The 26,038-nt window shown below is 36.0% G+C and overlaps 1 protein-coding gene across 1 annotated transcript; it reads left to right on the top strand.

Annotated features, from left to right (window-relative positions):
- The first annotated feature begins 3,388 nt into the window (after nucleotides 1-3,388).
- Nucleotides 3,389-26,037, top strand: LOC137403547 (G1/S-specific cyclin-D2-like). Its single transcript, XM_068089493.1, has 5 exons — nucleotides 3,389-3,848; nucleotides 13,474-13,692; nucleotides 18,353-18,512; nucleotides 23,537-23,670; nucleotides 25,368-26,037. Exons 1-5 carry the CDS (start codon nucleotides 3,657-3,659, stop codon nucleotides 25,503-25,505), a joined length of 843 nt encoding a protein of 280 aa, XP_067945594.1. The 5' UTR covers nucleotides 3,389-3,656; the 3' UTR covers nucleotides 25,506-26,037.
- The last annotated feature ends 1 nt before the right edge of the window (nucleotide 26,038 follows it).

Consider the following 26,038-nt stretch of genomic DNA (forward strand, 5'->3'; position numbering starts at 1 on the left):
AGACGACAAACTTTGAAAAATATATACGTATATAGATTGAAAAGGTCGACAAGTATATGGTAGAAGCTGTCAAATTTGATGCATACATGCGTGCGGTAGCCAGCATTGCATTCTGTTACTAAATGGATATGGACAGTTAATTTTCATATCTTAATGTTATCTTACCTTAGGTTAGTATAACAAATATACAAAGGCCAGTCTCAACTCGACAGCCGCCCTTTTGCCAAGCTTTGGAAAGTATTGGTAGAGAGAATAATAGTTGAGGTCTGATTTCATATGATACTTTTTGCAAAGGAAAATGTTCTACTACGATCAATTAAATACAGTGAAGCTTCAACAAACATTTTGGAGTTGCCTTCCTACTTCTATATGATTTCCTACATAGATTAATGCTATAATAAAGTATATTTAGATTAAATATTACAAATTGCATAAAAAACTAGTATTATGTTAATTTGTTTGTCTGTTACATTTCTAAAATCTTTTATATACTGTATACTATATATACTATATAATATATACTATATATTAAATACATTTCTAAAATCTTTGGTTCCGAATGCTATTAGCTGCTGTTTGTTAGTAAAAAATATCAATAATTTATCAATTGATATTTATCAATATCAATCAATAATTTTTAAATGAACTTCGCATAAATTTGTATAACTTTTTATCACCATTGCTGTTATTTTTTGTTTTGTATTCTTATTGATTATTAATGAATCTTATTTTGAAAGCAGTATCATTAGATTTACAGATTTTAGGTGTCAGGTAGTATTTTATCCAATAATCCAAACCTGATAAACAACTTGGTCATTCGCGGTGTTCGAACTGTCAGTGCTTCCTTCGGAAAAGTTAAAAACCATCTGTGGAGGAACAAGCATGTAACCATCTAAGATAAGCGTAGGTATACAAAGCTATAGTCCTAACAGCCCTATTATATGGAGCTGAGACCTAGACAGTGTACCAAACGCATGTGAAGAGACTGCGAACAGTCATGATGAGACAACTACGCAGTATAATGAATCTTACATGGAAAGATAAGGCCAAGAACACCGAAATCCTATGACTGGCAGGCTTCCTATCCAAGGCGGACATTTTGATAGAAAGAGGCCTAACATGGCTAAGCCATGTGCACCGGATAGATCAAGGGCGATTGCTAGTCATCTATTATAGTAAATATATATAAATATAAATTTATATATATATAAATATATATAAAGACATATATACACAGCAAATAGTTTTTGCTATTGTCTAGACAATGCTCGCCTAGTTTATTTATGTCTATAGCCTTTGTTCTAGTTAATTACATAGACATGCATTTTTTCATACGTCTCTCTAACCTAAGGCATCAAAATTTAATAAAGATGCGACTTAGCAACTGTCAACTCTATGTTCAGGGTAAATTTGTATTAGATTAGAAATATATTGCTGGTTGCCAATTGGTTGAAGAGTGTGGACAACTCTGAAGTTTATTTTCACGCCATAAAACTGTAAGGCTAAGCAGTTACAGGCAACTGTAACAGGCAGTTATAGCTGTAACTACAGTTTATTGTTTTTGTTTAGGCTAATTGCATAGATATAAATTCATTATTCCGCCACCAGCACTCAATTTTTTACAATTAATATTTAAACATAACTTAGAGATTAATGTTTCAATCAAGTCATACGTTTTTTAAACAATTAAGTTATTTCAAGTATGCTATGAATTTTTTCATTTACATGCACATATATTTGAGTTAGTTGTGATTGTCAGTAAATACATGAAGAGCAGACAACTACTAAAATCATGTTATTGTTTTTACAGCATACCAGGTGGCTCCTACAAATGATACAAAGTAATAATTATGGAAAGACATCTGTGGATTAAATAAAAGACCACAGGCTACAGTAATAATTATATGATATAGAAAAGTGAGATGATACATCTATGAAAAAGGGTCGTAAAGATTGCAAGTTAAAAGTTAATACAAAAACTAGTTTTTCTTCATGTCTATATAATAAATAAATAAATAAATAAATAAATAAATGGATACATTTAGTAGAAAAGTAATTTGTACAGTTTTGTCATGTTCGCAGTTACCATTTCAAAAAGTGTACTATCGATTAAGTTTGATCAAATTAGGAAATATTTTTCTAATATTTCCACTAAAAAGCCTGACTTTGTTCTATTGAATAACATTCAGGGTAGTTTTAAAATCTCATTCTAACTATTTAGAACATTTTTACGAAGTGGAAAACACTTCTAAAAAAGCCAGTGTAAATTTACTGGCTTGGACTAATTGCTATTTGTTGGAGTTGTCCATACAATAATAACTTGTCGAGTATGACACGTCAGGAGGTTGTAGTAACAAGGTTCTGAGGCTAGGATAGCAACAGATGACTTTAAATCAGTAATTAGCTCAATGGTTTTATAAAGCTGCCTTCATGAAACCAAAAGCATGCTAAAGTGGATGTAAAAAACAGATTAATAGTAAACAGAAGTATAACAAAGATTTATTAATATTATTTTTTTCAAAATTATACTAACTCTTTAAAAACACTATAAAAACTATTAATCTTTTTAAGTCTCTGATAATTTTGTGCCAGAATCAAAAGTGTGACCAGCCTCAGAACAATAAATAAATGGTAAACACATTCAATAAATTAGAATATGGCAGTTGCGACATCTTACAGTTTTTTAAAAACTAAAATAGTTCAACGGTCATAGGCTTTCGACTCCAGGTTGTCATTAGAGTTTGGCAATAAGTCTAGTTGCAGCCACCTGCCTACCCGCGGCATCTTGGTCTATCTTATGTCATAAAAGCCTCATAGACATCCATATATATGTTTAGTCATAATATCTGTGCCTAAATATTATCACTCTCTAGCTTGTCGCTTTTTATCTGAGTTTGTACAGTGTATCCTATTGAGCTTTCGATTGACAAACTTTCTTATCTTTCTTACAACGAGAGCACAACAAAGCAGTAACGCATAATATTGTGAGAATATTTAGGTGGCAAGACTGTCATAAAATATACTTTACTTTGTAGTTTCAATGTACATGTAAATGGAACGATACAACTGTGTGATATAAGCTGCCATGCTTTGTCATCTGCTTCAATTTCCATGACAAAACTTCCAATTCGTTCAGTACACTTGAAGAGTTTGAGTGCAGCCTTAACTCATAATGCAATAACCACTAATGGGACCAGAGTAGAGTGCCCTTCTCTGATGTAATAGACTAAGATCTGAAAACAAACAAGAGCCTGTCCTGATTGACCCTTCCTAGAAGGTAGAAGATTCTTTGTCTCCGCCCACTTTGTTGGCTGATGGGCTATTCAACCACCAGCTCTTATTCAACCACCTTTAGCCAAAAGGCTAACTACTCAGCCGGACTGAAAAGTGTCACTTTTGTATTGCCAGTTCTACTGGCTCGGAGCTGTCAAAAACTCTACTACTGTTCTACCTGCTCAGAGCTGTCACAAACTTCTACTACAAGTTCTACTTGCTCGAAGCTGGTCCACAACGTTTACTACCAGTTCTACCTGGTAAGAGCTGTCAAAAGTGAACTTCAGAAGTAAAACAGGGCCAGTTGTCAGAAACGGAGCATTTCTAAATAGTTGTATTACAACGGCCTAGAACGCTGACGGCGCTGATAGCCTGAGAGCAGCATGGAATTGCTGTGCGCAGAAGGCAACACTATAAAGAGAGCCTACAGAGATCCGGTGTTCCTAAAAGATGACAGAATCTTGCAGAATTTATTGAAGGCAGAAGAGTTTTACTTGATACCCGCCCAGCACCTTGAACCACAAAAAGAAGTTAGGCCATACATGAGACGCATCGTCGTGCAGTGGATGCTCGAGGTAAGCCCGATTGTTCTTGTAGAATTATGTACAATTGGTGAGTGTTGTTAGCATATGGCAGAAAACCATTTAAGACAGACATTCAAGTGGAAAAATCTGATAAACTGTTTAAAGTGTGGCCAAACATTAGAGTCATAACAGGTTGAGTCACTTGAAAACTTGCCTAAAGGTGTGTTCACAACAGAACAATTTGTCAGAATAGTATTTCCGCTGAGAGAGTTGAAGTTAGAATGGCCTCTAGTCTCTTTACGACTTGAAACACTTTTTTTTTGCCAAAAGCTTTACACTAGACCAACTCAAACTCTGACTATACAGAATGGTTTAATTTTTAGCCAATGAAATACAACATTGATATCCATTCCATTAGCTTGTATTTTTGACATTATTAACATTGCGATATATGATTGGTCAATTCCATATTGCAATCCCTCAATGACGACCGACCGTATAAAACGGACAAACACAGTATGCAGCATTTCACTGATCGTGTGTCAGCCACTGAGACAGAGCCGTTTTTACAACCACTTTTTGCTTTATACCACTCAGACTTTGTCAAAGCTGGTGCCAGGGTTCACCAGGTCGTGTGGAGAGGAAGGATATGCTGCGACCGCTGCATATCAGGTGGTAAACGCATCTTAATTCTAGATAGAAATCACTTGGCTATTTCAAGGTGACAAACTCAGCTTTATGCTGATGGTTACTGCCCCTCATGTTAATATTACCACGGCTCTGGCCCATCAAACTCAGATGATAGCATTTATGCTGTGAGACACACACTGCTACAGACACACTACACACACTACATACGCTGCTATGTGTATTTTGACTACATTGATTGGTGCAGTGGACTCTGCTATACGACATTAATTCGTTCCGGTGTTGTAATTGTAAGGCGAAATTGTCATATAGAAGAGTAATAGGAACTCATAGGGATTATCTAATGCAAACACTTTCGGTAAAAACATCAGTTTTTATATACTTACCATACATATTAAAAAATAGTAACAAAATAGAATATTAACTTTATTAACTTAAAGTTTCTAGTAAATATTATATTAAACACTAAACTACACAATAAATTTGATATCATTCCACTCATGCAAGATCAAGCCTTCATGATACACAAAGAATGCTAAACTGAGACAGAGAGAAAGCATCGTATCTCTTTCAGCATCGGCATCGTCGGGACTCCGACGTACGCGGCATACCAACCGCCAAATTTGAATTTTGAGAGACATTTTTGCTGATGTCATGTAGCAAAGAAAATGCCGTAACGAGGAGCCGGAAAAATTTCATGTTCCATATCATAAGGCAAAAAACCATAAGACAGAGGCACCTTAACCCTCCATTGTAGGGGTAACCCTACAGTGGAACCCGTAACCCTCCTCTTAAGGTATCCCCTGTATTTCACTTTTGTACACAAAAACTGTTATTTACTCTGCACGTACAAGAATTTAAACTCTGGAGATGAAGGGTCTCTATAGAGATGAACAAGTTGAAAGTAGCCTGTCCAAACAGCCCTATCTCTGTTTGTATACTCAACCTCGCTGTAGCCACTCATGGAGATATATCTCTCTAGGGTAAGCAGCCCTAGAGAGATATTTGTTCACCATGGACTGTCTGGAGCATCCGTACTAATTCAAACAAACCTTGTTGCATTTCATTGGTTATTTCTGCTACCACCAAGTACACTTTTTACTTTTGCAAAAATTGTTGCATGCTGTAGTTTAAAAAAAAAAGTGAATACTAAAAGGTAACTTCGCTGGTTGATTATAGCGACATGTTCAAGTACTGTAGAAAAATGCTGGGTTTATGCATATAGTTTCCATCACTCATGCCTCCAGAAGTTACCATCTATAAGCATATTCGTACTGAATGTCTTATAAGCGGAGCTATAAATGACTAAACTTCTGAGTGTAGAGATCAAGGAAGAGGTACCGAATCTAGAACCCTCTCTACACTAAATGTTAGAGTCTTACGAGCTCAGCTGGTTAGAAGAGCTGTTATTATGTAATAAATTTTGAGTGTAGGAGGCTGTAATTGCGGCATCCAAGGCATGCATGTTTTAATTACCCCTTACTTAGCCCGAGTTGTTAGTGCATTCTTCAATTAGATTAGTAATCATAGCTCAGGTGTCCAATATATAATGTATATAGCTTGTAAAGGAAGCTAGAACTAAGGTTAACCAGCATTGCCTTGACTAACAGGAATACAGGTCACTAAAAATTCATGGTTTTTCCAGTTTTGAACCTAAACAAAGATTGAACAGTCCAATGAATTGTGCAAGGTTCTGTCATCTTTTAAGAATACTGGATCTCTGTAGGCTCTCTACCAAGTTCCTTCTGCGCACAGCAATTCCATGCTGCTTCCTTGATAGCAGCGTTTGCATTAGTTGTAGTACCACTGTTGAGGAGTGCTCATTTCTGACAATTGGCAGTGTTATACTTTTGCGGTGCACCTTTGACAGCTCTTAGCAGGTAAAACTGGTATTACTTAAAGTCTTTGAAGCTCCGAGCAAATAGAACTAGTAGTACAAGTTTTTGACAGCTCCTAGCAGGTAGGTTCGGTAGTACAAATATTTGATAGCTCCAAAGAAGTAGAACTGGTAGTACAAGTATTTGACTGTTCTTAACTGGTAGTGCAAGTTTTTGACAGCTCTTAGCAGGTAGAACTGGTAGTAGAAGTTTTTGACTGTTCTTAGCAGATAGAACTGGTAGTGCAATTTTTTGACAGCTCTTAGCAGGTAGAACTGGCAATACAAAAATGAATTTACAGTCCCTTATACATTCACCATTGTTGAGTACAAAGACCATAAGAACTAAAGTTCATAAGTAGAAATCTGGACATTTCTTCGAAAGAGTCATTTTCAGATAAAGTTTACATGGTTAGCTGACAACTTCAATTTATTTTTCAAATTTTTGGAGCTGCCAAAATTAATTGGGTTTTTGAAAATATGTTTTATTTTCTGTTGATGATAATAAATTTTGTTTGGTTCACCAATTTATTCTAATTCTACAAAATATGACTTTAACTTACAAGTTTTCAATCGGTAATAGAGTTTAGAAGTTAGCTGGTAGCTGTGTCTGTGTTATACAATGCCAGGTATCTATAGGAATGTCAGTGTTTGTCTTTCTGACATTTTGTCAAACCCTGTGTTTGGTGTAGCGATTAAAATCTAGCTATGATAAATCCACATGACTCTGGATTTGATCTCGGACCTCCAGAACTAGAGGTAATGAACTTAATCATTAAGTTACACAGAATACAATGGATTCATTGGGCAAATAGCTATTGCATTGGTTAAGATATTCATGCGCTAACTTTGAGTTAATAACTAGCATTGTTGACGTTACTCGTAACAATTGTTAATCTGGCCCAAAATGGGAGGATTGTTTTAGTAAAGATCTGGCTTTCCAGGTAATTTACTCAAATTCATTAGGTAATTATTATGTTACCCGTGCCACACTGAGCATTCATCTAGTATAATTATATAACAGTAATATACAATTATTACAATGCCAGTTGTGGGTGAAACTAATCAAAGGGTTTAAATTGACCACTGTTCTTCATACAGTAAAGGTCTTTCTGCTCATGTAAATTTAATGATAGGCCTATACAAATGTTAGAATTAATATGATTATTCATATATCTTTATATTGAATCTGAACGGAGAGATCATACAATAGTAATTCTATTAGTTAAATATTTTGTTATAAATAGCTAGGCTGTATAGTTAGAGAACACAGGCTTAAGCTGAAAATGGCCTGTTAGAACCCTTTTGTAAAACTAGAGATAATAACCTCTATTGTAAGGATTATAAAATAAACTTTATTAAGTCCAGCAGACAATTCCATTAATGGAAATAATTAAATCGTAGTATTATTATAGGAAAAATAAATAAGCTAGCCTAGAAAAATACAGTGTTATGCGTTTGTCCAGTAAAGACGAATTGATAAAACCACTAACAAGCAGAAGGAGAATAGGGCGTAATGCGCTGAAGGAAAGCCCAAACAGTGTGTAGAATATTACATGGACAGAGTAAATATTTACTGAATGTATTCCTTTGACCAATTGAAAATGGTTAATTAGAATTTTTGTAGCCACAAATGAGGCCATCTGTTTATACAAGTGGTTCATAGGCATAGGTCCTTTTCTGTTGCTTCGTATGCGTCACACGACCATCACTCTACTATACCACTCTATGAAAATATGATCTGCCTGTCGACGGAGTGTAGCCCTTCCGCACTGGTGCATCCAGTTGTTGCTACACTATTCCTGCATAGAAACTTGAAAACTATTTCGTGAAGAAAACATAAACATTTATTGTTCATTCCAGCTGATCCATGCAATATTTTCAGCATTGATGTCAACAACATTATAAAACATAGGCCTGTTTAATCCTTTGAACTCTGACAGCTGGTATTCTGGTATTCTGGCATTGAGTAAGGTGTCAGAAACCCTAACTGCTGGTGTAAGTCATTCACATGGCTCTGTTTACAAATGCTGTTTCTAAGTGGCAGCGTATCTAATCAAATTAATTTTTGCACAGGATGTTAGACTAGAAATCTTACTTCCATTTTTAACCATTTATAAATACCTTTATCAACTTCATTTGTTATAATGACAGTTTTACTCGGACGATCGGCAAAAAAGTTAATGTGACTCGTTTGTTGGTATGTGATAGACGTTTGTCGGTATGTGATAGACGTTTGTCGGTATGTGATAGACGTTTGTCGGTATGTGATAGATGTTTGTCGGTATGTGATAGATGTTTGTCGGTATGTGATAGATGTTTGTCGGTATGTGATAGATGTTTGTCGGTATGTGATAGATGTTTGTCGGTATGTGATAGATGTTTGTCGGTATGTGATAGATATTTGTCAGTATGTGATAGAAGTTTGTCGGTATGTGATAGATGTTTGTCGGTATGTGATAGATGTTTGTCGGTATGTGATAGATGTTTGTCGGTACGTGATAGATGTTTGTCGGTATGTGATAGATGTTTGTCGGTATGTGATAGATGTTTGTCGGTATGTGATAGATGTTTGTCGGTATGTGATAGATGTTTGTCGGTATGTGATAGACGTTTGTCGGTATGTGATAGACGTTTGTCGGTATGTGATAGATGTTTGTCGGTATGTGATAGATGTTTGTCGGTATGTGATAGATGTTTGTCGGTATGTGATAGATGTTTGTCGGTATGTGATAGATGTTTGTCGGTATGTGATAGATGTTTGTCGGTATGTGATAGATGTTTGTCGGTATGTGATAGATGTTTGTCGGTACGTGATAGATGTTTGTCGGTATGTGATAGATGTTTGTCGGTATGTGATAGATGTTTGTCGGTACGTGATAGATGTTTGTCGGTATGTGATAGATGTTTGTCGGTATGTGATAGATGTTTGTCGGTATGTGATAGATGTTTGTCGGTATGTGATAGATGTTTGTCGGTATGTGATAGACGTTTGTCGGTATGTGATAGACGTTTGTCGGTATGTGATAGATGTTTGTCGGTATGTGATAGATGTTTGTCGGTATGTGATAGATGTTTGTCGGTATGTGATAGATGTTTGTCGGTATGTGATAGATGTTTGTCGGTATGTGATAGATGTTTGTCGGTATGTGATAGATGTTTGTCGGTATGTGATAGATGTTTGTCGGTATGTGATAGATGTTTGTCGGTATGTGATAGATGTTTGTCGGTATGTGATAGATGTTTGTCGGTATGTGATAGATATTTGTCAGTATGTGATAGAAGTTTGTCGGTATGTGATAGATGTTTGTCGGTATGTGATAGATGTTTGTCGGTATGTGATAGATGTTTGTCGGTACGTGATAGATGTTTGTCGGTATGTGATAGATGTTTGTCGGTATGTGATAGATGTTTGTCGGTATGTGATAGATGTTTGTCGGTATGTGATAGATGTTTGTCGGTATGTGATAGACGTTTGTCGGTATGTGATAGATGTTTGTCGGTATGTGATAGATGTTTGTCGGTACGTGATAGATGTTTGTCGGTATGTGATAGATGTTTGTCGGTATGTGATAGATGTTTGTCGGTATGTGATAGATGTTTGTCGGTACGTGATAGATGTTTGTCGGTATGTGATAGATGTTTGTCGGTATGTGATAGACGTTTGTCGGTATGTGATAGACGTTTGTCGGTATGTGATAGATGTTTGTCGGTATGTGATAGATGTTTGTCGGTATGTGATAGATGTTTGTCGGTATGTGATAGATGTTTGTCGGTATGTGATAGATGTTTGTCGGTATGTGATAGATGTTTGTCGGTATGTGATAGATGTTTGTCGGTATGTGATAGATGTTTGTCGGTACGTGATAGATGTTTGTCGGTATGTGATAGATGTTTGTCGGTATGTGATAGATGTTTGTCGGTACGTGATAGATGTTTGTCGGTATGTGATAGATGTTTGTCGGTATGTGATAGATGTTTGTCGGTATGTGATAGATGTTTGTCGGTATGTGATAGATGTTTGTCGGTATGTGATAGATGTTTGTCGGTACGTGATAGATGTTTGTCGGTATGTGATAGATGTTTGTCGGTATGTGATAGATGTTTGTCGGTATGTGATAGATGTTTGTCGGTATGTGATAGATATTTGTCAGTATGTGATAGAAGTTTGTCGGTATGTGATAGATGTTTGTCGGTATGTGATAGATGTTTGTCGGTATGTGATAGATGTTTGTCGGTACGTGATAGATGTTTGTCGGTATGTGATAGATGTTTGTCGGTATGTGATAGATGTTTGTCGGTATGTGATAGATGTTTGTCGGTATGTGATAGATGTTTGTCGGTATGTGATAGATGTTTGTCGGTATGTGATAGATGTTTGTCGGTATGTGATAGATGTTTGTCGGTATGTGATAGATGTTTGTCGGTATGTGATAGACGTTTGTCGGTATGTGATAGACGTTTGTCGGTATGTGATAGATGTTTGTCGGTATGTGATAGATGTTTGTCGGTATGTGATAGATGTTTGTCGGTATGTGATAGATGTTTGTCGGTATGTGATAGATGTTTGTCGGTATGTGATAGATGTTTGTCGGTATGTGATAGATGTTTGTCGGTATGTGATAGATGTTTGTCGGTACGTGATAGATGTTTGTCGGTATGTGATAGATGTTTGTCGGTATGTGATAGATGTTTGTCGGTACGTGATAGATGTTTGTCGGTATGTGATAGATGTTTGTCGGTATGTGATAGATGTTTGTCGGTATGTGATAGATGTTTGTCGGTACGTGATAGATGTTTGTCGGTATGTGATAGATGTTTGTCGGTATGTGATAGACGTTTGTCGGTATGTGATAGACGTTTGTCGGTATGTGATAGATGTTTGTCGGTATGTGATAGATGTTTGTCGGTATGTGATAGATGTTTGTCGGTATGTGATAGATGTTTGTCGGTATGTGATAGATGTTTGTCGGTATGTGATAGATGTTTGTCGGTATGTGATAGATGTTTGTCGGTATGTGATAGATGTTTGTCGGTACGTGATAGATGTTTGTCGGTATGTGATAGATGTTTGTCGGTATGTGATAGATGTTTGTCGGTACGTGATAGATGTTTGTCGGTATGTGATAGATGTTTGTCGGTATGTGATAGATGTTTGTCGGTATGTGATAGATGTTTGTCGGTACGTGATAGATGTTTGTCGGTATGTGATAGATGTTTGTCGGTATGTGATAGATGTTTGTCGGTATGTGATAGATGTTTGTCGGTATGTGATAGATATTTGTCAGTATGTGATAGAAGTTTGTCGGTATGTGATAGATGTTTGTCGGTATGTGATAGATGTTTGTCGGTATGTGATAGATGTTTGTCGGTACGTGATAGATGTTTGTCGGTATGTGATAGATGTTTGTCGGTACGTGATAGATGTTTGTCGGTATGTGATAGATGTTTGTCGGTATGTGATAGATGTTTGTCGGTATGTGATAGATGTTTGTCGGTATGTGATAGATGTTTGTCGGTATGTGATAGATGTTTGTCGGTATGTGATAGATGTTTGTCGGTATGTGATAGATGTTTGTCGGTATGTGATAGATGTTTGTCGGTATGTGATAGATGTTTGTCGGTATGTGATAGATGTTTGTCGGTATGTGATAGATGTTTGTCGGTATGTGATAGATGTTTGTCGGTATGTGATAGATGTTTGTCGGTATGTGATAGATGTTTGTCGGTATGTGATAGATATTTGTCAGTATGTGATAGAAGTTTGTCGGTATGTGATAGATGTTTGTCGGTATGTGATAGATGTTTGTCGGTACGTGATAGATGTTTGTCGGTATGTGATAGATGTTTGTCGGTATGTGATAGATATTTGTCAGTATGTGATAGAAGTTTGTCGGTATGTGATAGATGTTTGTCGGTATGTGATAGATGTTTGTCGGTATGTGATAGATGTTTGTCGGTATGTGATAGATGTTTGTCGGTACGTGATAGATGTTTGTCGGTATGTGATAGATGTTTGTCGGTATGTGATAGATGTTTGTCGGTATGTGATAGATGTTTGTCGGTATGTGATAGATGTTTGTCGGTATGTGATAGATGTTTGTCGGTATGTGATAGATGTTTGTCGGTATGTGATAGATGTTTGTCGGTATGTGATAGATGTTTGTCGGTATGTGATAGATATTTGTCAGTATGTGATAGAAGTTTGTCGGTATGTGATAGATGTTTGTCGGTATGTGATAGATGTTTGTCGGTATGTGATAGATGTTTGTCGGTATGTGATAGATGTTTGTCGGTACGTGATAGATGTTTGTCGGTATGTGATAGATGTTTGTCGGTATGTGATAGATGTTTGTCGGTATGTGATAGATGTTTGTCGGTATGTGATAGATGTTTGTCGGTATGTGATAGATGTTTGTCGGTATGTGATAGATGTTTGTCGGTATGTGATAGATGTTTGTCGGTATGTGATAGATATTTGTCGGTATGTGATAGAAGTTTGTCGGTATGTGATAGATGTTTGTCGGTACGTGATAGATGTTTGTCGGTACGTGATAGATGTTTGTCGGTACGTGATAGATGTTTGTCGGTATGTGATAGATGTTTGTCGGTATGTGATCGATGTTTGTCGGTATGTGATAGATGTTTGTCGGTATGTGATAGATGTTTTTGATGCAGATAAAGAATTATATAATAGTATTAATAATTTTCCAGATTATTTTGGGCCATAAAATGATGATGAACGTGTGCTCGATGGATACGATGCTACTTGAAAGATTGTTAGAAGTGTTTAAAATCGAACAAATTTTGATGGTTTTAATCGAAAAACTGTGAAAAAATATTTTTATATATTTGGTTGCATTTACTTTGTGTTGTTAGACTTTTTTACCATTGTTGTACCATATATCATTGTTATACGAGCATATTTAGATATATTTAATAGGTTTCAACACTTCCTATCGTTGGACAAATGGCCCAGGAATACTGACACACATTAACATGGACAACCAGGGTTCAAAGGGATAATCATTCAATCTGTGGTCATTCTGCAAGAAACTGTACATTTTGCTGTACAGTTGGACATTTTATACTACATAAAACGCTAAGATCAAACAACTTAGAAATCTAGGTATATCTTGTTACTCTATACAGGTCTGCGAAGAACAACGGTGTGAAGAGGAAGTATTCAGCCTATCAGTTAATTTTCTGGACAGAGTACTTGCCATAACTACCAGCTTAGAAAAAAGACACCTGCAACTGCTCGCCACAGCTTGTATGTTTATAGCCTCAAAACTCAAAGAAACATTCCCATTGACAGCAGAGAAGCTGGTTCTATACACCGACAGGAGCATTAATCATAGGCAGCTCGTGGTAAGTCAGAATATGTTGTGTCTAGCAAAGATTTGCTCCATTTGAAATGCTGAAAGGCTTAAGATATCTTCAGCAAAAGATCACTGTGTTTATGTAAATCACAAATATTAGAAATAATTACAAGCTGCAAAGGCCAGATACTTCAGATGACTTTCTCACATTTTAAAAACAATGCTACCGCCATTACGATAAGCCTAATGTAGCTACAAAACAAGAAAATGTCCTTGACCTCCATTTAGACCTATGGAGAGGCTACGAAAATCCCAGTTTGTAGTGCTTTTGCTTTTGTTTTTCCTTGCATTTTGCATTCTGAAAAAAAATCCCAAACAGGAACTACCCATGCAAACATTTTTTTCGACTAAGATAAATTATCATCCAAGGACCTTAAATGACCTTAACTTAGATTCATCAGCCAATAGGAGACCAGTATTAGCAATTCTTAGATTAAGCGCCGTGAAGAAAGCATCAGCATGCTAGGCCTGTAGCTGTTCAAATATCAGAACATAACAACTTGTTAAGGTGACAAACAAGCACTGCTCACTAAAGATTGCCCCTTGGTATGAAGTGGTGTGGAGAGCATCTCACAATATTTTATTGATTTCTGTAGTGCTTGAAGCAATTTGGTTTTGTGATGAACTAAACATTGATACACTAAGGGTGCTTTCGGATATCTCACCTGCTGCGGTACACGTTTGGCCAATCTCTCACTCCACAATTTTACAAAAATTATAGGAGTTTTTGTCTTGATAAAGGCTCATAATGGGCCACAGGCTATGAATGGTGGATAAGTGCACATAATGGGCCACAGGCTATGAATGGTGGATAAGTGCACATAATGGGCCACAGTCTATGAATGGTGGATAAGTGCACATAATGGGCCACAGGCTATGAATGGTGGATAAGTGCACATAATGGGCCACAGTCTATGAATGGTGGATAAGTGCACATAATGGGCCACAGTCTATGAATGGTAGATAAGTGCACATAATGGGCCACAGGCTATGAATGGTAGATAAGTGCACGCATGATGATGCATCAGCAATATCCACGGCCAGAGATCTTTATATATAACTAGTACACTGGGTGTCTGTGACGCTGTGAGAAATAGTCAGGTGTATCAATATAGTACATAGAATAAGTATGTGCACAATTATTCAGAAATCCTTGGAATGAATGATTATTGCTGGGGTAGTGTGTTGGTCAGTTGAGCAGAGCGTAGTGGGTTCAAATCTCGCATGGTGCAATATTTTATCCCAACCTCCAATCATGGGTTCAAATGGACAGTCATGGCTCCTATTATAGTAAAGATTTTAATGTTTTTAGGTTATGACAACCTTACTAGAAGTGCATTCAGTGTATGCTAAAAATTATATATGCACCTTCTTCACACATAACAGCCAAAGAGTGCTTACTGTGTCAGTAACATACCGTCAATAGCGTATGGACAAAACAACTACAAGTCCATGGGTACCCGTGGATAAATCTGTGTTGCGTACCATATTATATAATAAATATTTTTATGATATTTTACGACGCATCCTCGCCTCTGGTACATGAGAGAACGCAAAGGCATCCTGTATGATGTTCCTGTTGTAGCCTATATTTCAATAGGTAGGTAAACCGTCAGGCAGTTTTCACTTATGGATACACTTAGTTATGGCTACTTTATCATTAGGGTCTATCAGTATCAACTAGGAACGATTATACTTTCCCATTTGTTTGATGCCTTTACGATTCAAATCTCAAAACTACCTAACCATTTCATTATCCAGCCCATGATCAAAGTTTTCAATGATCAAAGATCTCATTCCAATGCAAATTTGCAGTATTTGCCTCCTATTTGTTCTACAGAACCTAGCAAAATCGATTATTTTTACTCCGATTTATAACATCTGATTTTGTGCATTGATGAATGTTGAAGCAATAGCTGTAGTGGCCAAGCAAGTGGAATGTCAAGGTCGTTAACGACAACAGTTGACTCAACCTAGTGTGTCTGTCAATTGTTGACTAAACTTGCTCAAATTTTTCAAGGATGACAGTCTTTCAAAAGTAATCACTTAAATTGTGTCTAATTAGGTCGAAATAATTTCTGTCGATTTTTGCTGATACAATGTCGTTTAATGGTTATATTATATTCCCATCATCCAATGTATCAATTTTTGTCAATCAAATTTATATCGTAGACATGCACTGTGGTGACATGGACATGCACTTAATGGTAACGTGACCAGTTTTAAAGTGAAGGCTTCTTTTAGTTTTTTGGAAAGCAAATTCTTGAGTCAACTCAAAAGCCTCACAAGTTTCATTCACAGAGCTAAATATATTTCCATTCACATAGCCTAGTATAGAGAGGCTTGTACAATTTGTGGCACTGGTGAGCAGCTCAAATCTGTTTCTACTATAATTTGACACCTCACATGATAGAAAATTAAAAGGTGCAAAGCACTTGTTGTTAGTTGTCATGGCGTAGAAGGTCACATCAAGCCACAGAAGAGGTCACATCCTTTGTACGAATTTTGATTGATTTCTCGCACAAGCTATTTGTAAACGATTGTGAGTATTGGTTAAACAGGTTCTTTGTCTGGCCAAATCTACTCATGCAATCTAAACAATCACTTCTCTTATCAAATTGGCTAAATTTTGGTGTCAAAACGAGAATTTCTTGAGATTGTGTAATTAGAGGTGAGGCAAACACTAATAGTTATGGGGTCTCTGGTCAACACACCTGCTGACTCTGTTATAGGCTCTTCATCACTAATAGTCTTGTCAACTTGAAATAAATAAGCTATTGTCTGTTTCCGTTTATGCAAGAAAAATACTTATTACCCTACCTATTCAAGCAGGTAATTGGCAAAAACCCCTGAAAACTGGTTGCAAATTCATTGTCAGGTATCAATCCCCTTGGCTGATACTTTGTAAAAAAATATTTTTCAACGGGTTAGCTTTCATTAGATGATTGGAAAAAAAGAATTTCATTGACAAGTCTATTTCCTTTTACAACACTAACTTTGGTCTCATTGAGAGCAAATGTTTTGCCGTGTTTATCCATTTTGAAGTTAGTATCTTTGTTTTTTAATATTTTTTGATGCATTAGTAAAACTGTAAAAGAATAAAACGGTTGTAGCAAATTGGCATCAATCCTCCAAGAGTTACTCACAAAATGGCTGCATCAATGGTGGTATACTTCAATGTATTGCCTGTCATCTGCCTTCTTTGTAGCTACTCCATTTATTTACTTTTTTCTATTTAAGTCATAGTTTAGAAACTATATGTTTGACGGCAGTAAAACTCCAATGACAATGAAATAGAAAAATACAAACAGTGAAACCTAATTTGGTTTCCTCGAAGTGGAATTCCATAGAAATGAATGTACATGGTTTGTGTTACTTACTAATGTATATTGAGTAAGATGCAATGTACACAAACTGCGCTTGCATGGCCAAATACCTGATAAGGCAACTTCTAATGTATCACAGGAACCAGACTAAACGGGTCTGGAGAGCTCACTTTCAAGGTTAAATAAAAAACAAATGCAATGCCGTTTCTCAGGCCCAAAAAAGACTTTGTAAAATTTGAAAAAAAAATTAATATCGTAAAATTTAAAAAAGTAAAATTAGAGAATTTATTAATGAGGAAATATGGATTGTTCCTGTTTACTTCTCTGCTCTAATTCTGTACCAAGGCAATCGTACAAAGACTAGACTTCCTCCATACGTCTCTTTCCTCTTCCTAGTTTACAACTCTAGACTAACCAAGAGAATAGTTACTCGCCTGCACTCTTCTGATATTCATAGAATTTATCAATGGAAAGATAGAAGAGATTGTTCGCCGCACTCACGTGGTTTTATCTCTGTGTTTAATAGGTTTATCTAACCTCAAACCAGCAGGTTTCTCAATCACTTGTACCCAGAGTTGTTAGTGTCTGATCGTATCTCACCACAACCAATCCTCATAATCAGGCAAAGATCATGTTTCTAGTACTGATGGGCGCTTGAGGCAAACTTACCTGCTGAAAGTAGTTTGTAATATACCTTGTCTCACTAACTTAGGGCTATCTACACAACACAATTTCATGGAATCGAGGTTATAGTTATATAAAAACAACTTTGACAAAGAAAACCACATAAACTGTAAACATAATTTTTTTGCAGTCTTTCCATTAGTCTACCAGTTGTTCCTGGTGTATTCTTGACAGATCTCTCAAGATTAGTGGATTATTACCGAACTATTGCCATTGTTCGTGTGGGCTTGATAAAATAAATGCAAATTAATTTATGGGTTGACTATTATGTTTTTTATAATATATCTATTTATAGTTCATTTCACTCTAAACTGACACTGACAGTGATGTGAAATGTACAACCTGCAGTTGCGTGTCAAACCAGTAGTTAGCTGTCCAACCTGTCGTTAACTGCCGAACATGTCATTACCTGCCAAACATGCAGTCACCTGTAGTTGCATGTCATCATATCATTGGACTCCCAGTTTTACTAAAATGGAAGGAGTTTTTTTGAATTACTATATTTTTTTTTTGAAAATTTTTGTATTGAGGTTTTTTGCATTGTAGCCTCCAAACAGCAGGCTATGCCTTCAACATGCAATAAGTAGTTTTATAATTTTCAACTTTTAGCCTATTATTCTAAGAATTGAATGTTTGCAGGATTGGGAGCTGTTGGTACTGTCCAAACTTAAGTTTGATGTCAGCTCGGTGATAGCTTTAGACTTCCTTGACCTTTTAATAGAGAAGCTAAGACTATCTCGAGAGATGACAGTGCGACTTCGGAGTTACTCCCTGCCATACATCAAACTCTTTCCACTAGGTAAGTTAGTCAGTCTGTAGGATATGTCCTAGTAGTTCTGTAGACTCTTGTCATCTTTGAACCCGGCAGCTGTTGGGCGATATGTTACAGATTTCTCTAATCATAGCCTGTTTTCTTTAAATTACATGAATGCAAATCTAATGAAGTATACAATATTATAGCAATTTATTATTTAGTAGACAAATCCTTAGAGTTTCCTGGTCAAACAGTTGATATGTTCAACGTTCATCTTTTTGCTCATAACTCAAAACCGGTCTGTTTGTTCTTTATTAACTTGTAACAAAACTGGTCAGTAGAACATTCTCTACGAAATGATACCAATAATGGCTCGATCACATGAATACACATGAAATTTTTGTTATCATGGATTTAACGACCAGTGTGTCTGAGAAATTCGATCGTCACAATAATTAGAACTACACTTTGGTTCAGTCACTAAGGTCTAAATGTGACCCATTTTTTCAGTTTTCGATAAAATGGCTCACAGCCAAAGCTGAAAACTTTAAAACGTTTAGATAGACTCTTAGAATGCTCTTCTGGAGTAGCATACGACATCCAACGTTACAGGTCCTAAGTATTTTGGTTTTTCTCATAACTTTCAAGGTGATATGAACGAAATAAGTAATAATTTTATGTTTTACTTCAAGTAGTTCCTTGTTTAGCTCTGTCTGATACTTATATGCATATGAAAAACAATTTTCAAATATTCTGACATTCACGGCAGCCTTAATTGGCTGCATAATTTATAATCAATAATATTCAATCGTTTTGAACTTCCACTTTTTAAAAGAAATCAAAAAAGATAGATAACTTGACAGTCAATAATAGAACATATAAGGGAAAGACAAATGGAAACAACAGAGAAACTATCTGTGCGCAGGGAGCAGATGTTGGAGAAAATCATATGGGTATTTCATGAGTAAACCTTCACAAATAAATCACGGAATGAATTTCACCTGCTATAAACAAGCTTTGTGATTACCCGCTCAGAGATGCAGACGAAATTCAGTGTTCTATTCACAACCAAGTTGCTCATCAGCTGCTACTAGTAGACCAAGACTCATCTGGCGCTCATTAAGGGGAGGAGAGGGATGCCCTACTTAATTTTGATTCCATTTTTAGAAATGTCGTAGCTTGGAAACGATTTCATTGTCTTGGTTACACAAAGAAATTCTTTTGTTTACAAAGTGGGGGGTGAAAATTTGGCGGAGTTCCAGGCTTGGACGCTGGCGTTTGTTGACTCAACAAAGTAGCCTTAATTTGTAATCATACAGAGAATTATCTTACCGGACCCTTCATGAATTTGTTTAAAATTGGAACTCAGTCTACGGGGTGGTTTTACGGCGCAATTTAAAGCGTGGCGATTAACTACCTGCTTTATTGTGTGGACAGGCAAACTTAATTTGCCAAAGCCGCAAATCGAGCCCAGTAAACAAATAGAGTTGAGGTGAAGGGCTTTCCGAATACATCTGCTCTAACATTTCTTCCAACGCTCACCCGGCCTCACTCAATCCTCATACATTTCAACTAAAATTTTTGGACCACAGGCAATACGAGACATCTGATGGTGGTAGGAACGAGCATATGGGGAAATGGACAGATGATACTAGAAACTCATATCAACAGACCCAGTGCTTTTAAACATCACTAGAATAGATATAGGCTATAAGTCAAAAAGCGTAAATTACAGAGTTGCTCAACCTCAAAAAGGATTCCTTTGCTTGAATTATTTTAAATTAACCGTAAATAAAAAACATACTGTAGAATTTCTATTTGAGCGCCACCTTTTTTGTAGATCAATTCTAATAGTATGCCACATGGGGAAAGGTTGAACAATGCAGCAGTGTGGTGCTCAAATAGAGGTTTTACGGTAATTTAAGGAATTTTTCACTACCTTTTGATGACTACTCCCTGATATTTGTATTCTAAGCTATCATTTACTGGAAGACATTTCACATATTTCTAAATGTGAACTTCTCTTGTAATTTTCACCAATATAAATGGCATTGTGAAAAATCTATTGTGAAAAATCCTGTTTCGATGCTAATGAAAACTAGATAAATAATACCTAATATGAGTCATTTTAAAAATCTGCATTTGTAAAAGCTCAACTTACTGTCACAAGGAAAGTACTTTAGAAAACAGTTGAATTCTGTTAGGCACTAGTAGAAAGATCAGTGAACTCCTTCAAATTGTCAAAGTTTAGAAGATTTTTGAACTATACAGCGAAAGTTCAGTTTTTACAAGGCTCAATGGAGGCTGTTCTCAGGTTGTGTCAACTCGCAGATTAATAGGAGTCACCAGGTCTCCGTGATAGGGCTAATCTGCAAGCCTGCCATTCGAAAGTCAAGTGGAGTTTTCTTACTCAAAAATTTTTATGGAATGTTTTATGCTTGTGAAAAAAGCAGCACTAGCAAATAATGGGCAAAAACAGCCTCACAAGCGATTCCATTTTAAATACATTCCGCAAATCAGTCATTCCTATTTCGAAAGCCTGCTGTTAAAAAAGACAGGAGTGCACCGCTATGACTTCTGGCATAGAATCTTTTTTTTAAACAAATCGCTTACATTAATTTGCAACATGAAAATGTGGAACATTGACAGTGCACGATAACTCAACGAGCGCACAACTCCAAATCTACTTAATCCGCACAATGGAAACATCGTGAATGTTGATTGGCCTGTAAACTCAGTTATTCCAACTGCATGTACAGTTAGTTGGCTGTTTATTATAAGAATTTATTATTAATGTACTCAGTATTTATATGCAACCTGCAATTCCATCTTTCAACTCTGATTGTGAATGAAAACACTAAAAAGCTGTCGACAAGACTGCCTTATAAACTGAAAATCTGAGGTGCATACTGCATATCTTTTACATATTAGGCGGCCCACTAGAAGCGCCCCAATCATAAACAAGATAAAAAACAACTTGGTCTAAGAACACTTCTAAAAAATATTCTTCTTTGAGTCACTCCGAGTGCCCGTTACAACGATGTTAGTAACATCCTCTGGCCATAGAAATGATAGACTCTGTGCGCATACCAACGTATATTCTCTTGAAAGAAGGTATCATTTTGCAGCAGATGAACACAAGGAGGTTTTAAAGTGAAAGTGTATTGAATAAAACTAAAAGGCATTATGCAAACACATAGAATAGCTGGCATTTGTACAGACTAACTGAGCAAATATTTCATTCTTTAAGAAAAATACAGAGCAAAATTCTCATAACACGTCTGTGAAAGGATCGGAGACGCATTTTTGTTGATACAGTACTATAAAGGGTTCGTCAAAGACTCAGCAAACATTGCATTATCAGGAACAATTCTGTCCGTCTCTCATCTACAAGATAATTCTAATAGCTTTGTATCACAATGAGATAGCAGAATACAAACAGTGAAATCTAATTTGGTTTCCTCGGAGTGGAATGCCATGGAAACGAATGGGCATGGGCAGTATTAGTTACAATGTATATCGAGTAAGAAGCAATGTACACAAAATATACTTGAATGGATAGGATACCTGATAAGGCTAATTTTAATGTATCACAGAAACCAGACCAAACGGGCCTGTAAAGCTCACTTTGAAGTTTAAATGAAGACCGAATCCAAGGTCATTGCTCAGACCCAAAAAAAAACGTTTCATGAAAAAGCTCTTTGATGACAACACCCCCCAACAGTGTCTGGCCAACTCACAATAACAGAACTAAGGCCATCCTTACCATGATTGCACCTAACATTGCGTTTCAAGGCTACACTGAACGATCATTGTTTTAGGCGCTAGACAAAATGTTTTTTTTAACGATTGCTCTGATTATATTTTAGTCGATGATAATTTCCGGGTTTTATAATACATGTATGTATAAGTTATTACCACTATTATTAAATTTTCGTGAAACGATTGCACATCGAAGGTACACACGCAGACGAGCTGAGGTTATGAAAATAGTTTGCCGATGTTCTTTAGATCGTCATTTGTGATGTTTCAGAGAACTTGATAATGTTACATACTACTATTGAACTCTATGCACAGATCCACACCGTTCTAGTTTGTCATTAAACTTTCAGGATCAGAGGGATGCAAAGCAATTTAATTATAAGTTTAATATCAATTTTTCTGCTATGGATACTGCTGAACTTTATATGTCCTTGTCACCAAAGCCATTATGTCATTGATGCCTTGATTCTATGTAAATTTTTATCGAAATTTATGTATGATGGTTTACAAACAATCACATGATCGACTATTCGACATTCCATCGTTTTGGTCCCAAACTTGGATTGTCTTTTCCACAAGCTTTACTTGTCATCAAAAGAATTAGCCAATGTGATTAAAGTGATGCCGAAGTAATGCATTCTAAACTTATTAGGTTTAGAGTGCTTTTTGCTAATGTTCATTTTGCTGGTCCTCGGGCTAAATCCACCCTTTCTAAACTCTAAAAGAACTCCTGCTCATATCGGCCCCAAACATTTGCCTCTTAAAGGCTGGTTCACACTATAACACCGTTTGTCAGCATTTTCCTTTCCGCGTTTATCATCGATTATGTGAACTGTGAACCGATAGCATCGACAAAGCATCACGGACACGTCAGGAAAGTTTGCAGCTGTCAAACTTTCCTGATATTTCGCCAAGCATCGACGACCTCCTTTCAAGTGTGAACCATTTTGGCGAGGGTTATTCACGGTCAAGGATAGGGTGATTTACTCATATTCATTTGTGATAGTCGCTGCGGGACTAGTGTTTGATTCTAGCACTCAAAAACAAAGAGGTTTCTTCGCGAAAATTTATAAAGATAAATTAAAACATTACTACCATTACGTGGAGTATTTCCTGATACAAACGCGGATGGGTTTGTGATAGTGTGAACATTGTTATCATTGACGATCACCGAAGTATTGTGACATCAATGGTGAGATGCGGCGATATAGTGTAAACCAGCCTTTAGGCAAAGTCCTAGATTGATAGGTAGCACTTACTAACTTACTCACAATTAACACTTACCATACTTCCTGTTTGTGTTGCAGATGAGAAAGGTGTGATTTACCCTCCATCTATGGTGGCTGCTGCCTGTCTCTGCGCTGCAGTCAAGGACATGAGTAATTCTTGGAAAGCCGATCTCTATGCACGAATATTGAGAGACATGATTGGAGCTGACTTGGTAAGTAATACGACTTCTTGTTTTTCTATTACTTGCCTTTTCATGCCTCAAGTTGAGGAGATCACAGTGGGGGAAAATTCACTCTAATGGTTTCATTGCAAATGGCTTGATAAGAATGTAGTTTTATATCAGAAATTCGATATACTGTACAGTTTCTCTACAATAATATAAAATTATTTAAATGTATCATTATTCCTTTGCCAAAATATATTAAGGCAGTTATAGACGATTATAATTCGTGGGCTGAGAGCAAAATTGTTTTAACTTCATATAGAACAAAGGTGAAGTTACAACAATTTTGCGCTCAGCCAACAATATGTAATCCAAAGTTTTTGATTGTTATAAAAGACTCGGTCAGTTTGTAAACTAAGTGCTTGCTGATCACAAATGTGGCTGTTTATCACTTTAGGTTTGCGCCTATCATAAAAACTCTTTACATTAACCAAATTCAACTGTGTTAAATTGAACTTTTTTATGCAAGTAGCAGTAGCAACCAAATTTTTAAACTCACATTTAAATTTGCATATTGACATGCATTAAAAGATTGAGATTGAAATGTCATAAGCTAGATTTAAATGAATGATAGAAGCCTTTGTATTTTTAAGCAGTTCCATTCATGAGAAAATACTACAACTTTTCACGCCGGAAACAGTGCTAATCCATGGGACATTCACAAACGCTTGCCATGAGCTTCATAATTATTAACCTGTTCGTGATTGACAGGTGAATAGCTTTAACTAAATGAAGGTGTTTTATTTCCAAACTGAACCTTTCTGCTGAGGAGTTAGCTGATATCAATCTTTAGATCTTGTTCACAATTGAGAAGGAACATAATGTGAATCACTGAATATGATTCATACTTGTGCAGAATAAACTGGAGTCTCTTTGTTTCTCAATAACATTTCTCAAACTTATTTTTAGTTTGTTGTTCTCGTCTTTGTTACTAGTAAATAAACCAATTATATACCAATAGATAACTATATAGTATATAGTATAACTATATACTATATAATTATACAACACTAAATTTAAAATCTTGTCAAAATTCAGAATATCCCATTAAATACAAAGTAGGATGTACTCAAATTGGAATAGACGCCATTTCTTGAACCGATGTAATAAAAATGATTGGATTGTTTATTTCTGAAATTTATACATATAAATTTTGTTTCTAAAATTTAGTTTTATAGGCATATATGACTAAATAAATAAATATGACTAAATAAATAAACTAAATGAACAAATAAAAATGTACATGAAGTGACCGTATTTGTGTAGATTGTTATTTTCAACCATCAAAAAAAGTGATATGTTCAAAATTTAGCATACATAATCATCGAAAAATATAACTTTATAGCTGTTTGGTTTAAATGTAGGAATCAGGACCAAATGAGGATTAATTTAATATATAATTTATTTTTATTGACTAAATTTACAGTGAGTTGTGAATTTAAAAAAATGTTATAAACGAAAATTTTAGTTCTTCAAAAAGGATTGTTTATGCTGTTCACCGCTGTACTTGCGAGCTAAAATATCTCATTGCTGATTGGAGGGTCACATTGATTCGAGAATAATCAAAACTCATGAAAAACACTTATGTTGTGAAAGCATATAGAAACATCTATGAATAGGACTGTTATAACTATCAGCTTGTGTTTCACCTAAATGAAAGTTGCATGTGCTGACAACTCCTGTAGGACTGTCTCAAGTCATGCTACGAATACTTAGTGAGAAGGGCTGATGAAGCGAATACCGGTACAACGAAATCTACAGAGGAAAAGCATGTTACACAGCCTGGGACACCAACAGATGTTTTGGAGATCAATGTTGACTAGAATATAGTTGGTCACATGTCACTGTTTTGCCTCAAAATAGACTGCATCAAAATCCGTCAAAAAATATAAGTAGTTATTTTTTTACCTTGTTTAAAGGGCCTATCCATATGTTATACCTGCTAGTATTGTTCAAGCATTACCGCATTGATACGCCTTCCAACGCCATGCCATCCATTCACCGTGACAATATTTTTGTCAGTATCGAGGAGACAATTACAACTTGTTGGGACCATTTGCCCTATATCATAGCTCTTCGGCTTTTGTTTGCAATCTGTTAGCTTATAATTTATTATATACATTGTTAATCTATATATGAAATATTTAACTTTGCTAGATGTTTATATCGTTAGCCATTCTCTCAGTTTGTCAGAAATGGCATATCGACTTTTTGTCATTTATCTTTCTAGATGCAATCATGGGAGTGCAATGCAATATTTCACTGTACTTACGCAGTAGATGTGCAATAACAAGTACAGATTTTAAGATGCAATAACTATGCAATACTTTCTGGATGTTTCTTGTGCGGTTTCAGT

The sequence above is a fragment of the Watersipora subatra genome, chromosome 9, assembly GCF_963576615.1.
Source record: "Watersipora subatra chromosome 9, tzWatSuba1.1, whole genome shotgun sequence".
Classification (NCBI taxonomy): Eukaryota; Metazoa; Bryozoa; class Gymnolaemata; order Cheilostomatida; family Watersiporidae; genus Watersipora; species Watersipora subatra.